Source organism: Athalia rosae, chromosome 3 (assembly GCF_917208135.1).
Source record: "Athalia rosae chromosome 3, iyAthRosa1.1, whole genome shotgun sequence".
NCBI lineage: Eukaryota > Metazoa > Arthropoda > Insecta > Hymenoptera > Athaliidae > Athalia > Athalia rosae.
The window spans coordinates 2,054,969-2,068,064 of NC_064028.1; the positions used below are offsets into that span (position 1 = coordinate 2,054,969).

Sequence of the window (13,096 nt, forward strand, 5' to 3'; positions counted from 1 at the left end):
CAAACGATTTCATTGAGGTCAAATTCTTTCCTTTCTTTTTTGAATTTAGTGATTTATTCTTAATGTTTTGTAAATGATTCATCATCCAATATAATCTCATTTCTTATGGCAACGGACGCAATTTATTTCATTTTACTTAAGGAATCTTTGGCCACGTATACGTACCTATGATTAGGAAAAGAAAGAATTGTCTTCGCTTTCATATCTTACACTAACAATTGTGTCATTGTCTATTGCAATTATTGTATTTACTTGGTCTAGTTAAACATAATTATTTACAAGTATTTTACAAATATAACATTTTTATTGTTTTTATTTTTTTTATTAGATTATAGTTGTTGTTGCTGTTCTGTTAATTATATTATCACTGATATTTTGTCTTGACGTGATATGCGACAAATTCCTTTCAAATCATTCTCTCGATAAATACCATGCTAAGTGTACCAACCGATAGACCATATTGAAAATATAACATCGGAACCGTATTATTGTTGCAGTACAATGTTAAAAATATAATTACTAATATCTCATTATTGTACGGTTCCTTGTCCCAACATTCATTTTTGGTCTGTTGTCTAAGCAAATCGTGGCTGTCATGGTGTAACATAACTTACCAAAATGATTGAACACTTCGTTCAGTCATCAACGAAGGAACAGACAAGTTCACATGAGCTAATCTCTATTCCAGGGTTCTCAGTCTATAGGTAAGTGTGTGAGTCGATGAGCATTACAGCTAGTATTGGAGAATCTGAGTATTCCTGAAAATCAGTCTATTGTTGCTACCAAACGTTCAAAACCGAACGTATTTAGAACTGGTTATGGGAAACATTTTGAAATTCATTTTGTTCTTATCTGATATTGGAGCACTTGCAATGATCGGCCACCAAGATGAGTGAACCTTATCTGGTGAGAGATGAAGATAATGACATGAGTAAGACTCTTCATACATTGTACTGCGTAGTCACGGTAAGACGGTGAGAAACATCGTTAGCTCCGAGGAGTTCCTCATCTGCCGACAACAAAGTATCGGATTCTGATTCTTCTCGTTTATCTTTACGAATCTTTCTGTATCGTATTTTAACTCGCTGCAGCAAAGATTGGTCTTTGGCCGTTTGTACACGCTTAGTCTTCCGCATCAAAAAGTTATCCGTCACCCAAAACATCAGTGCCTGAAGTATTTAATCATAGATATGATGACGTTTTTCAGACAAATTCTACCTAGATAATTCCAATAAACTTAGAAATCAGGGTTTCGGAGTCGACTTACATTGATGAAAAAAGGGATTATGAGCATAACGATGACTGCTTCAACCCTGGCATTTGTGATAGGAGCCAGAATCAGGACTTTGACTTGATCCCAAAAGTCGAATTGAATCAGGAGGGTGATGCAAATTTTTACCACTATCATTAAGAGCACATACAGGACGCATTGAGCTAACCAAGCATTAATCGATGGAGGTTTTCCTGTTGAATGATGGATAAATGGAATCTATTAGTCCTCACGCCATTATTGTAGATATTTACACAGCTTACCATACTCTCCAAAGTTTATAGCCTCCCATTGTTTAGCACGAGCTAAATACTGTGATAATCTTATTCCTACCCAGAGTATGAGTAACCCAATGGAGGAGTCCAACAAAAAGTTGATTATGTACCTAAAATGGAAATTGGAATTCTGGGGTTGAAAAGTAGTTTGGCATACCAAACCATTACGTATAACTTTGATTTACCAAGTGCACGGATCTCCTTGAAAATGACTAGCCAAGTAGATGTTAGCTAGATGAATAACGAGTGCCCCAAGACCTTGCTTGCTAGTATCGTAAAACCAGATAAGCCAAGGTCTTCTCTCATATCGGGGTTCACAAAATCTCTTCACTGGAAATATAATAGATTATATTGGATATCAATAATAAAGATCTTATAACACCTACAAAGGTAACAAAAAGCTGAATATGAAACATTGAGATATGATCGAGAACTCTGAGACTTTGACAATTACATGTATTGCTACTTATCGCAAGGAATCAGGTGAATTATCAAGGTATTGATAAATTGGTCAGGTCTTAATCCAATGATCATGACTTATTTGTCTGAAATTTATGAAAAATCTTACGGATCAAACATGTGAAGGCGAGAGATGCTAACAGGACCTGCAGAAACCATCCAAACATATTGGTTAAGGCATCTTTTTCGCAATGATTATCTGCATTGCTTGGATTCACGATTACTGCAGAAGAATTTGGCATTATACTTTTCATAGCAAATATTGGAGGATTCACGTCGCAGAAAGCCTGAATGAGTGGATGATTTGACACACATGTATAATCCCCGAGTGCTGTTCAGTGGTTTACCGATTAAATTTCAACGGCTTCTCACCGGCAACAGAAACCTCTTCTTTCACTCTTCACATCGCATCTGAACCTTATTAAACATTTAAATGTATATTAACACAGTTTTATGTCTAATGAATAGCTTTTAATCATTTGTGAGGAGAATTAGCTGAAAGCGGCGCAGAGAAAACGAGGCTACGTCCATCAGTCTTTTCAGCTCTTGACGGCACAAAAAATGAACGGAATATTAACGATGAAATCGTATTATGAAACTATCAGCTGCACGCCCCGTCGACGTCGCGCACGCAACTGTCACTCTGCAATCCTACCCCACTAATGGTAACACTACCAACGAATTCAGACCTACATTGTTGACACCATGTTGACACTACCCACCGAGGAATATTTGCGAAGTGCGCATACTCGTCAATCGGACGGGTCAAGTGGTCAACACTTGAACTTCATCTACTCTCGACTCCACAATGGTCGACGTGCGGCAATTTCAAATCGTATGGTTAATTCATGACGTCAGACCACTGATTTCTGTCAGACATAACAAGTGGGGAAAACAATAAATAGTTGGAATATTTTGGGAACTGAAGATAGTAATATAATAATAGGCAAATGACATTAAATATTAAAAGTTATTCAATTTTAGTGTTTATTCATTTTCACCATCCTGAATAATCTGAAACAGTAAATTTACAACACAATGATATTCATCAGTTAATTAATGATCGTGAACAGCAGCCACCTGATGCCTAAAGTTTTTGAGACAGCAAACTTGAGACAATCGTTGCTGAGGTTCACAATAATTCAGCTTTTTTTTAAGCCGGATTTGATATTGGGGTTTTCTCCCCAATGGCTATATTGCCCAGTTAGCAAAATCCAACCAGAAAATGAAAGTTACAAATTTCTGGATGGTACTGAACCAGGTGGATGGGATGCCAACCCCTACCAAGAGTCCTGAGCTTGCCTTTAAAATTACGCTGGTAGAATCAGAAGAAGTCATCGAGAAAACTAGCTTGTAATACCAGCGCAGATAATAAAGCAAGCAAAAGACTCTGTACCCACCAAGTATATTATTCCTCAGGTACTTCCAGTTCCCCAGAACTGATTTCCGTAATCAAATCATGGGGGGGCCGTCCTTCTACGGTGCATCCAACAGATTGACAAGTCCCAAGAATCTCCCTGATGGTGCCGCTGAGTTGCCTGGACATGGAACGCGGTCTCATCGAACGAGCAATCGTAATTATATCGTCGAAAGAGAGATTTCCACTATGCTTTATATTCTTTTGCTTCTTCCGGTCACGTGGGGGCTCTTTAAGGGCCTTGATTATTAAGGAGGCTGCGGATGGAACAACTGAAATCGTTGCCTGCCTGTTCTGAATTGTCAACTGGACGGTGATCTTTAGACCTTTCCAGTCACTAGTAGCTTTGGCAATGTCGTCACCAACTTTCTTAGGAGACTGTTAACATAAGTAATACAAAGACTTGGTTTTTAAACAAGCACAACATACCGTAGGTGAATCTGAAGATCAAGGTTAGAATGAATAAGATGACTTCAAAACTATCAACTATGAAATTACAAATTGGGTAATTGCTTACCAGACCTAGAGGACCGATTTTCGGGGCAAGCGAAGATGTGGCTCCAACTTCACCTCCGACACATCGAAGGAAAACTGTAACCCAGAATATAATAATAAGCATCTGTGATTAAAATGACCACGCGTGATAACCCATACAAAGCACAGGTTTTACAGGGAAATATTCTTGGCGTACGGGAACATACCTTTCTTAACCTCATTGGGATCAAATTTGGGAGGCATGGTGATGTGCTGTTCAAATAACTCGAGCTGAGCGACTCAGATGGAGGCAGATTACCGAAAGGATCTAACAGCGTCGAGTCAACGATTACAAGCTGCTAGTAAAAAGAACGGAAACTACTAGCGCCTCCTGGAATACCCTCACAGTTGTCGCAAACTAAAGTTGGATAAGTCGAATGTCGAATCCCACTGCCCGTATATCGAATAATACCAATGCCAGCGTATATCAGAATGCCGTAGGATGCATTTAAATTAAATGCGACCGACATGGCATTTTATAATATGGTTGTGTGCGACGCTTAATTTTTAGAACTCTTTGAGTAGACAAGCGGTTGAAAGATGATAGAAGGTAACCGATTCTGTAGCTATTACTTCTCAAAATTCTCACCCTCCGATTATGGTTGTCACTTCAAAAGTCAGACTTACACCTTGTCCATTGTTTGGCTTGATCGTTTATTGTGAGTTTCTTTGATCTGATGGTTACCCACTAAGTAATGATCACTGGAGTTGCGGTCCTGGAAACTTCACACACCTCTTCTAATTCATATCACTGAAGCTCTGCCAGTATTTCGGCCACATCCCTGTCATTTTAAATTCAAATTACAGAATACTTAAATGGCTGGAAACAAGCTGAAACCGAAGGAGGCGTGCCATATTACATTAAGTAAGTACAGCAAATTCAAAGCCTCTTGCATCTTTCAGTTCTGACTTGTGATTTAATCTGAGATTATTTTCAAATTCAGCCATGCAACAAAACAGACAGAATGGGACCATCCAAAAATGCGGGAGATTATGCGATCTGTGGAAGAATGCAATGTCATAAGATATGCCTCGTACAGAACAGCTGCAAAAATGAGAATATTACACAGGGATTTGAACAGTGAGCATTCAAATTATTCTCTTCTCTTACCTCTTTACCATTGTTTGAAATTTGTTACTTCTTTCCCTCGTAGTGCAACAAGTCAGATTGGAGCTAATAGCTGGAGTATTCGAACGTCATCGTCTTTCTGTAACAGAGAATTCTGTTACACTGGATCCTAGTGAGCTAGAGGATGTGTTGTCAGACATTTATTTTGCTGCACAAAAAGAGTCCAACTCAAATTTTAATGTGGAGCTAGCTGCAAAGCTTGGTGTCAACTACATACTCAATATTTTTGACAAGTTAGTACTTTTCTCAATTAATGTACCTTTTTCACTTCGTTTTAATTAATATTAACCTTGTGATTCAGAAAACGGGCTGGTAGTGTCTCTGTGTTCTCTGCAAAAGTTGCTCTTACTTTGGTCAGCTGTAGTAGACTCCAAGGAAAATATGGATACTTGTATCAACAGCTTGCCGACCATAATGCATGTCTCTCGCGGGCTGCTCTTCATTCTCTACTCCACAATATTTGTCAAGTTACAGACATGCTCGGAGAAAACGTTGCCTATGGATCGCACATGATTCAATGCAGTGTGGATAATTGCTTTCTCCAAGTAAATCAAAATTTCTTTTGGTTCCAGCAATATATGGTTTATGATCAAAATAATCACACTTTTTTTTTGTAGTCACAGGGGAACCTTGGTGTTAGCGAAGCAGAGTTTGCTGCGTGGCTCATGCAGGAACCACCACTGCTTGTATGGATAACAACCTTGAACCGCATTCAGGCAGCCGAAAATAGTAAATGCCCTGAATAATACTTACTCTTGTCCTAACTCCCATAATTCAAATGTGAAAATAACATTTCTAGTTATCCATAATGTCAAGTGTTCCTCGTGCAAGACTACGCCCATCCAAGGACCCAGATATTCTTGTCTAAGATGTGCAGGGTACCACCAATGCCAGGGATGTTTTCTATTGGGTAAAGCAACGAGTAAACATAAATTGAAACATCCGGTGCGAGAGTACTGTGTGAAGGTGTGTACAGTGAATAATGTTCCATTGGAATTATTAAATGTGCGTGAGACTATCTTTTCTTCAACACTTTTAGACCTCAAATAGAGAGGTGACGAGACTGCTAATGGAACTCATCAGAAATAAGCTAAGGCTCTGCCCAACCAGGACTGTCATCGCAGATCTGGATGAACCATTGCCCGAAAGTCAACAGTAAGAATTGAGTGATTCAGTTATATTTAAACTATAACTTCAAATAACTAGGTTCTTTTACGCAGAGGCTTAATGAGTGAGGCAAAGGATACGGACAACGTATCCTTACGCAGCACAGTGAGGAGAAGAGTTCTGAATAATCCCCAGAAGGAATTGCAAAGTATTATAAGTCACTTGGAGGAAGAGAACAGGCAGCTACAAGTGGAACTGCTCGAGCTATGCGGTACTAGAGCAGAGAGACTGCAACGACACAGAGCAACGATAGAATCTCAGTTGCAGCGCTTGAAGATCTTGAAGGTAAATGAAGATTTCATTTAAAAGATTATCCAAATCCAATCCCTATGTGTTTGTATTTCAGAAATACTTTTTCAATCAACCACCGCAGCCTCGAGGCATGACCCATATGGAGAGCACCCCGATGCTGCGTCCAATTGCATCTAGAGTTACTCCTTTGCCCTTAGAATTCGAGTTGAGCCCCATAGTACAACAAGGAACGATTGAGCGCACATTTAAAGGTGGCTCTACTGCTGTGAGGGGCAAAGACACAGGAGCAGCCCTGTTCATGGCAGAACAATATCAAGCAAGTCCAGTGTCGTCCTTACATGGTCACAACGAAAAACAACAGGCTGACGAATCTAGCTATCCAAGAAGCTCTGGCTTTGGAGATCATTTTGAATTCACTCAAGTGGAACTGAGCACCTGGATTGGAGGTCCGGTTTTATTGCAAAGTAGATAAGAATTGAATGTAGCTCCTTCATATCTGAGGACACAATATGTATTGCAGGTAGAAAGGGTGCTAATGGAACTTCGCTAGCGCCTAGTTGTAGTGGTTTTTCACAGTGGCTGCGAGCAGGAAATCCAAACAACGAAGAAAAACCAGAACAGGTGAGGCCTGTTGCAACTAGCAGTTGTCATGGGGATTCTCCACCCGCCATATCACACTCACCGATCGGTTTACCAAGAGAAAATACTCCCTCCTCACTTCAGCGCCCAGATAAACACTCACAACATAGTAGTCTACAGAATATTCAAGGGGATTTGAACGATATTCTAGATCGTCTGCAAAATATGGTGGCTAACGACGGCTTGCTTGAAGGTAATGTAAAAAATTTACGTTGTATCACAATACATTTTGCACGGTAGTTAGCAGTAGCATATTAACTGCTGTTTGTCTAGCACATAGAGATTGCTATATCAACAGCACAATACTCTGATGCTTGAACAACTGCAATTCTGACGGGTCACATGCTCGTGTTGCAGAGTCTTTCAGTGCCAACGATAACTGCGAACTTAAACGAGCCGCAACAGAAATGGAGGACCTTTTAACTGGCCTAATTGAGGGAATGGAATCCAGAAAAGGCAAATTGGCAACGGTCGTCTAAGCTTGTATAAGTCTTTAAGTAGCACAAAAAGCTATGTGCCCGCAATAAAAAAAGTAAATCTCAAAGCTTTCAAAATATTTTCATATCATGTAGTTGTGTCGAATCGAGCAATCATAAATCTTACACTGTACATGTACATTTTTATAGACAACTTTTTTATCTGCATACCTAATAAAACAATTCGATCTCAATTCTGGCAAGATTCCAAAACTGAGGAATGCACAAGCATTTTATTTGTAAATACTCACCCATTCATGTATTCTCAGCTACTAATGATCGCCATACATGACTTGTGGTAACTTTCATGGCATCTTCTGATTTTGAAATATCACGGTTCACACGAAATAAAATGAAAAAACTTCCGCACAGACACGCAAACGAATAATACAAAAAAAAAAGAATCTGATAAACATTTGATTGTGCCAACCGCATCAGACAATAACCTCATCGTTACCCAACCGTTACTTCACGCAGAGGTCACACAGACGATCATCAAATATCTTGCGTGATCTTGCTATCTCTCGAATATATCCACGTTACCATATTGGTTACGCACCCTAGACTCACCCTTAGACGCACCCTATCCTGAAATCCGCCTCGTAAACATATCTGAAATGTCCCGCGCACTTGCCGAATGATGACTGCGCAAGGCAATTCAACAGTTGTCTGCTATCGTCAACTCACTGATATCCGAGTTGACCCAGTCACGGTTAGGAGCCGAATTTTTATTCTAGTTTCGTTAGATCATAGTGCTCATCGTTAGATTTACTTTAATTACTTTTCGTTGATCAACAATACAAATCATAAAATAAAATGGCCCGTATATTGGTCGGTGTAAAACGAGTAATCGATTATGCAGTTAAGGTAACAACAATACTTCTTTGTTAATTAACAACAATTGAAAATTTCATGTCTGATTCAGTCGGGTCAAAGTGTGATCAGCCTCCAATTATACAATTCCGTAATCTTGATTTTGATTACGTGATGTTTTGCCGCAATTATTATAAACCAAACCGTTCAATAAAACTATTTATTTGTTACCTCATTGTCCTGCTCAATTCCCAACCTGTGTTCCTAGATCCGTGTCAAGCCAGACAAATCTGGAGTGGTCACAGAAGGTGTAAAACATTCCATGAATCCGTTTGACGAGATAGCAGTAGAGGAGGCTGTAAGAATGAAGGAAAAGAAATTAGCCTCCGAAATTATCGCTGTATCTTGCGGGCCAGCCCAAGCACAAGAAACGCTAAGGACTGCCTTAGCCATGGGTGCAGATCGTGGGATTCATGTCGAAGTGTCTGGCGCTGAATATGAAACATTGCAACCGATCCATGTATCCAAAGTCCTCGCTAAACTTGCTCAGGATGAAAAAGCTGACATCGTAATTGTCGGAAAACAGGCCATTGATGATGACTGTAATCAGACTGCCCAAATGACTGCCGCTGTACTTGACTGGGCAGCAGGCACGTTTTGTAGCAAAGTATGTTGCCGATCAAATTTCACTAGAAGAGTCCCCCATTTTACTGAGAATCAAATTACATAACTCAAGTTGGTTAGTTTTGGTAGTAAGGATAACAGGGTCCTATTATCAGAAACTAATCTATCAAGCATATTAAATGTTTATAATAATATACTTTTACTTTGAATTACTTGAATGTGTTCACGAATTGCTCATTTCATAGGTGGAGCATGGATCTGGTCAGTTGGTTGTGACGCGTGAGATTGATGGTGGCTTGGAAGTAGTGGAGGTAAAGTTACCAGTAGTCCTAAGTGCAGATCTACGTCTGAATGAGCCACGCTATGCAACCCTACCAAATATAATGAAGGCAAAAAAAAAGCCAATTAAAAAAGTGAGCATGAAAGATCTTGGTGTTGATCCTGCGCCAAGAGTTGAAGTACTTTCTGTCGAAGATCCACCAGTCAGACAGGCTGGTTCAATCCTGCCAGATGTAGATGCATTGGTGGCCAAGCTGAAGGAAGGAGGGCACATTTAACAGCGTAATGTACAGAATCATAGGTTTTTGGAGACTCCATTAATGAGTTGTATAATTATGCGAAATGAATACTCCGATATTTTTATATTCATTGATGAATTTAATCAAGCAATACTGAAATGTATGCTGAGAGTTGATCAATAAATTTATATCATGTTAAACCAGCAAGTTGTAGAATTCTTCCGTTTTGGTTCAAAATCTCTTTTATTTTAGCTAAAATATTTCTTTAATACAGAAATCTGTAATGCATAGGGTATTATTTCTCTTTGGTAAACTTAATAATATAGTAAATGGTATAGATATAATAATGTATGTATACACATAGTGGGAACATGAACGCGAGTTTCTCCAATACAACCAGAGAATAATAACCCCCAATAATGTTCCCTCATATTCCTACGATAACAAGACACATAAATTAGTGCTTCAAAAGCTTTTGAATAATTGACGAAACACCATTTCAGTTGATTTCTATCTTTTCCAATAACATTAATCGTAATTTCTAATCAGTTTCTGAATGGAAATGACAGAAACGGTCATCTTATTGAATCCTACATTGGTTTTTCATATGTATTTAATAATACATCGTAACAATACTAGTAATAGTAGCAACCAGTAAGCCCGTGTACCCGAATAGTGAGGAATAAATAGTAAAATTGCAAGTATAGAGATCGAGATTGCCTACAGAACAGAATACTAAATACTAAATAAGGTAAACCCGATACCACAGATATATTCAATATATCCATGCCGATACTCATCATTTAAGTACTGTGCCATTGAAATGCCGATGACTATCGATGTATAGTGATACAAATAGCACTGTGTTACTGCTAACGAAAAAAATTTCAATTGTACGATGATAAAAATACTAATTTTGTTATTTATGCAACAAGCTGTACAAAAAAAAAAAAAAATCATCACGATAAAACTCTCCATTAAAAATTCATTGTATTATAGCAGTCTTTGCGATATTCTCCACCATATTTTCTATGTATGTACTTTTATTTTGATACTCACATAACTTTTTCCTAGAAATCCAGTTTCGTTGCTTCTCGTCTTTACGTAGAGATTTACGTCAGTATCTTCCAATCGAATCTATTGTTGCTGGTATGCGTTATCGGAGGAAATGGTGGCGGGTGTAATTGCCAGCCATCCGGGCCCTCGTGAGCAGTTAAGCATGCGAGGTAAGGAACACGTTGTACGAGTCTAGTCACTTCAGCAGCAGGTGGGACTCTACCACCGGTAAGTTGCCGCGTACAAGCTCCAAGAGAAGCAGCATGTGCTACAATTAAAATGTTGCCCTCAGTTTGTTCGATTATATTTTCGATCAATTTAAAGCTCCTATCGTAATACTGCGCTGCATTTTCCCTTTGTGGAAGACTTTCCGTTTTTACAAGAGCCTCATAACTTTCATCTATGTTAAAACCCGACTTAATCAAAGCCTCTGGTGTCATCCATGTTGGAATGCCGTTCGGATACCAGGCCAGCCACTCTATCAAGCCTGGTTCGACTTTTATACGAACGTCTGATCCGTATCCTTGGAGTATCTGGGACAAGGTTTGAACGCAACGAAGGGATGGCGATGCAAATGCAACGTCGATCGACACATTGGAAGATTTCATGGCTTGACCTACTAAATTTGCCTGTATTTCACCCAACGTGGTCAGCGGGCAGTCGTTTTGAAACTCCTGAATATTCCTAGCTGGTATCTCTTTGGGCATGTTTAAGTCTCTTCTCACGTAACAACCATTTGCTTCGAAGCAATACGGGATCCATGCCCCAAAAGTAAAATCGACTCGTTCTCCATGTCGGCAAATAAATATTTGTCGCGATTGGACCGTCGGTGCTTTGGATGCAGCAATCTGTGAGTAAAAGTTGAATTGGCATTGATTCCGAAATTCAAAACTAAATCTCGACGAATCTGCATACTCACAGGTTTGTCATCTGTGGGAACACCATCAGGAATGTCCAGTGATTCGGTTGATGATAATACAGGTGGTTTTCTGGTCTTTGGAATCTCTTCGTCGATTGTTTCAACCCTGCTGTCTGTTATTTGTGTCGTAGAATGAAGCGTCCATGCGTCCGACTCTGCGGTACGTTTGGTGTGATTGAGGGGCAGGTATCCGGTAATACCTGTTAACCACGAAGTACCTTCAACCCATCCATCGATAGACTCCTTGCACGCTCTTTCAGATATGTAAATATAATCTCCCGGTCTTAATTCAAGCTCATCATGTTCCCTGGGTACATGGGCATGAGTGACTTTATGAACATGTGCGTCTCCAAGCCTCGCATCTCTCGAGTAAACTCTCAACTCCCAATTAGCAGGTGCGGTACAGCCTAGTCTCTCAACCATTGTTCTGAGTGGCTGGAAAAGACTGTCTGAAAACTGGTACGCTAATGTCATGTGAAGAGACTTTGTATGTGGCTCTGCAACAATCCCAAGACTAGACAGCTTACTGACAAACTTTACCGCAATTGCTTTTAACCATTTGGCAAATTCATCCTCGATAAAAAGTCCCATAAAATTTGGGGATATGTATGTTTCTAGCTCTACATGGTCCGGGCAATCCTTTTGATTCACAATGTCTTCGAGCAATCCGGCAATTTTCTCCGCAGATCGATCTGGAGCCTAAATATAGTCATAAGTCACCCGCATATTAAACTCCTCCGGGTATCGGTAAATTATTTATAGTAGAGTACATTGAGCGAGTCTTACTTTGAAGAAGGAAACAAGGGTGACGTGTGGCATACAGTTGTGAGCTCCATTCCACCCCAGCTCTCTACTTTCAGTCCAGAATGCAAGCAGCTTCTCTGCGAGTAAACCGGTAGGGCAAGTGTACAAAACATACTGCCTAGGTTCGTTGTCATTTAGCGTCGGATCTCGAACATGTGCAAGAAGCCAATCGGATGCAAGCTGCAATCCACGATTCCCTGTTGCAGCTAAGGCCTTTTCCCTGAATAGTGAACCAAATTATTTCAATTTTCACACTCGCTTGGTGAATAGATGAGACAATTAAAAGAAAAGACCAAATGGAAATATAAATATCGATATATTCCAACGTTAGGAAAAAAGGAGAGAGCGTAAATAACGAGAGGGTAGAGACGAGGTAAACGTTGAGTAAAAATTCAAAAAAAAAACAACGAATATATCGCTTTTATTATCGAGGTTGTAATTTGACAGCTGTTTGTTTACAGTTAGCAGAGGCACCTGTCTCAGGGTGGGAAGGGGTGAGATTAGCGATTCTGTGAAATATGATCTTTAGTCACATTGGATACTGAATGAAATCAACGATATTTTCAGGACTTACGCTCTGTGCTTGGGAAAACCTAGTTGCAAAAGTATTTGAAGAGGGGTTAAATCCTCCTTGGATATTTTCGTCGGTGTTGGATTCTTACGCGGTGGTAACGTCGCCATGATGTCTTTAACCTGTTATTACGGCAAATAACCGATCTAAGGACAATAGCATTATCGGGAATC

At 39.6% G+C, this 13,096-nt stretch overlaps 5 protein-coding genes across 7 annotated transcripts; 2 read left to right on the forward strand and 3 right to left on the reverse strand.

The window, feature by feature from the left end:
• Nucleotides 1-306: 306 nt before the first annotated feature.
• On the reverse strand, nt 307-2,862 carry LOC105685469 (store-operated calcium entry regulator STIMATE-like). Of its 3 annotated transcripts, XM_048651666.1 has the most exons (7): nt 2,698-2,838; nt 2,352-2,421; nt 2,114-2,227; nt 1,731-1,875; nt 1,534-1,655; nt 1,268-1,464; nt 307-1,169 (listed from the first exon to the last, which is right to left on the reverse strand). In XM_048651666.1, exons 3-7 carry the CDS (start codon nt 2,169-2,171, stop codon nt 942-944), a joined length of 750 nt encoding a protein of 249 aa, XP_048507623.1. In that variant the 5' UTR covers nt 2,172-2,227; nt 2,352-2,421; nt 2,698-2,838; the 3' UTR covers nt 307-941. The 3 variants fall into 3 exon arrangements, with proteins under 3 accessions (XP_048507623.1, XP_048507622.1, XP_048507621.1); XM_048651665.1 differs by having other exon boundaries at nt 2,114-2,421; nt 2,727-2,862; XM_048651664.1 differs by having other exon boundaries at nt 2,114-2,421.
• A 115-nt stretch (nt 2,863-2,977) lies between these two features.
• On the reverse strand, nt 2,978-4,283 carry LOC105685471 (60S ribosomal protein L12). Its single transcript, XM_012399576.3, has 4 exons — nt 4,123-4,283; nt 3,939-4,012; nt 3,405-3,799; nt 2,978-3,018 (listed from the first exon to the last, which is right to left on the reverse strand). Exons 1-3 carry the CDS (start codon nt 4,157-4,159, stop codon nt 3,413-3,415), a joined length of 498 nt encoding a protein of 165 aa, XP_012254999.1. The 5' UTR covers nt 4,160-4,283; the 3' UTR covers nt 2,978-3,018; nt 3,405-3,412.
• A 74-nt stretch (nt 4,284-4,357) lies between these two features.
• LOC105685465 (dystrophin-like) lies at nt 4,358-7,831 on the forward strand. Its single transcript, XM_012399569.3, has 12 exons — nt 4,358-4,505; nt 4,763-4,820; nt 4,900-5,036; nt 5,110-5,317; nt 5,386-5,629; nt 5,702-5,813; nt 5,884-6,050; nt 6,124-6,239; nt 6,305-6,536; nt 6,598-6,949; nt 7,024-7,335; nt 7,500-7,831. Exons 1-12 carry the CDS (start codon nt 4,496-4,498, stop codon nt 7,619-7,621), a joined length of 2,070 nt encoding a protein of 689 aa, XP_012254992.2. The 5' UTR covers nt 4,358-4,495; the 3' UTR covers nt 7,622-7,831.
• A 459-nt stretch (nt 7,832-8,290) lies between these two features.
• Nucleotides 8,291-9,776, forward strand: LOC105685510 (electron transfer flavoprotein subunit beta). The gene is made up of 3 exons (XM_012399662.3): nt 8,291-8,485; nt 8,700-9,098; nt 9,301-9,776. Exons 1-3 carry the CDS (start codon nt 8,435-8,437, stop codon nt 9,610-9,612), a joined length of 762 nt encoding a protein of 253 aa, XP_012255085.2. The 5' UTR covers nt 8,291-8,434; the 3' UTR covers nt 9,613-9,776.
• A 21-nt stretch (nt 9,777-9,797) lies between these two features.
• On the reverse strand, nt 9,798-13,066 carry LOC105685508 (protein UBASH3A homolog). Its single transcript, XM_012399661.3, has 4 exons — nt 12,927-13,066; nt 12,335-12,572; nt 11,549-12,247; nt 9,798-11,477 (listed from the first exon to the last, which is right to left on the reverse strand). Exons 1-4 carry the CDS (start codon nt 13,031-13,033, stop codon nt 10,686-10,688), a joined length of 1,836 nt encoding a protein of 611 aa, XP_012255084.2. The 5' UTR covers nt 13,034-13,066; the 3' UTR covers nt 9,798-10,685.
• Nucleotides 13,067-13,096: the final 30 nt, after the last annotated feature.

Coding starts and splice junctions, on each gene's coding strand:
- LOC105685508 (XM_012399661.3), bottom strand. CDS start 13,033: ATGGCGACGTTACCACCGCGTAAGAATCCAACACCGACGAAAATATCC. Junction 12,248..12,334: donor CCCTTGTTTCCTTCTTCAAA/GTAAGACTCGCT, acceptor GACTATATTTAG/GCTCCAGATCGATCTGCGGA. Junction 11,478..11,548: donor TTCCCACAGATGACAAACCT/GTGAGTATGCAG, acceptor TTTTACTCACAG/ATTGCTGCATCCAAAGCACC.
- LOC105685471 (XM_012399576.3), bottom strand. CDS start 4,159: ATGCCTCCCAAATTTGATCCCAATGAGGTTAAGAAAG. Junction 4,013..4,122: donor TCCCAATGAGGTTAAGAAAG/GTATGTTCCCGT, acceptor TCTGGGTTACAG/TTTTCCTTCGATGTGTCGGA. Junction 3,800..3,938: donor AAATCGGTCCTCTAGGTCTG/GTAAGCAATTAC, acceptor TTATGTTAACAG/TCTCCTAAGAAAGTTGGTGA.
- LOC105685510 (XM_012399662.3), top strand. CDS start 8,435: ATGGCCCGTATATTGGTCGGTGTAAAACGAGTAATCGATTATGCAGTT. Junction 8,486..8,699: donor TAATCGATTATGCAGTTAAG/GTAACAACAATA, acceptor CTGTGTTCCTAG/ATCCGTGTCAAGCCAGACAA. Junction 9,099..9,300: donor CAGGCACGTTTTGTAGCAAA/GTATGTTGCCGA, acceptor CTCATTTCATAG/GTGGAGCATGGATCTGGTCA.
- LOC105685469 (XM_048651665.1), bottom strand. CDS start 2,258: ATGAAAAGTATAATGCCAAATTCTTCTGCAGTAATCGTGAATCCAAGC. Junction 1,876..2,113: donor CGCCTTCACATGTTTGATCC/GTAAGATTTTTC, acceptor TTATATTTCCAG/TGAAGAGATTTTGTGAACCC. Junction 1,465..1,533: donor TATAAACTTTGGAGAGTATG/GTAAGCTGTGTA, acceptor ATCATTCAACAG/GAAAACCTCCATCGATTAAT.
- LOC105685465 (XM_012399569.3), top strand. Junction 6,537..6,597: donor AGCGCTTGAAGATCTTGAAG/GTAAATGAAGAT, acceptor TTTGTATTTCAG/AAATACTTTTTCAATCAACC. Junction 7,336..7,499: donor TAACGACGGCTTGCTTGAAG/GTAATGTAAAAA, acceptor CTCGTGTTGCAG/AGTCTTTCAGTGCCAACGAT.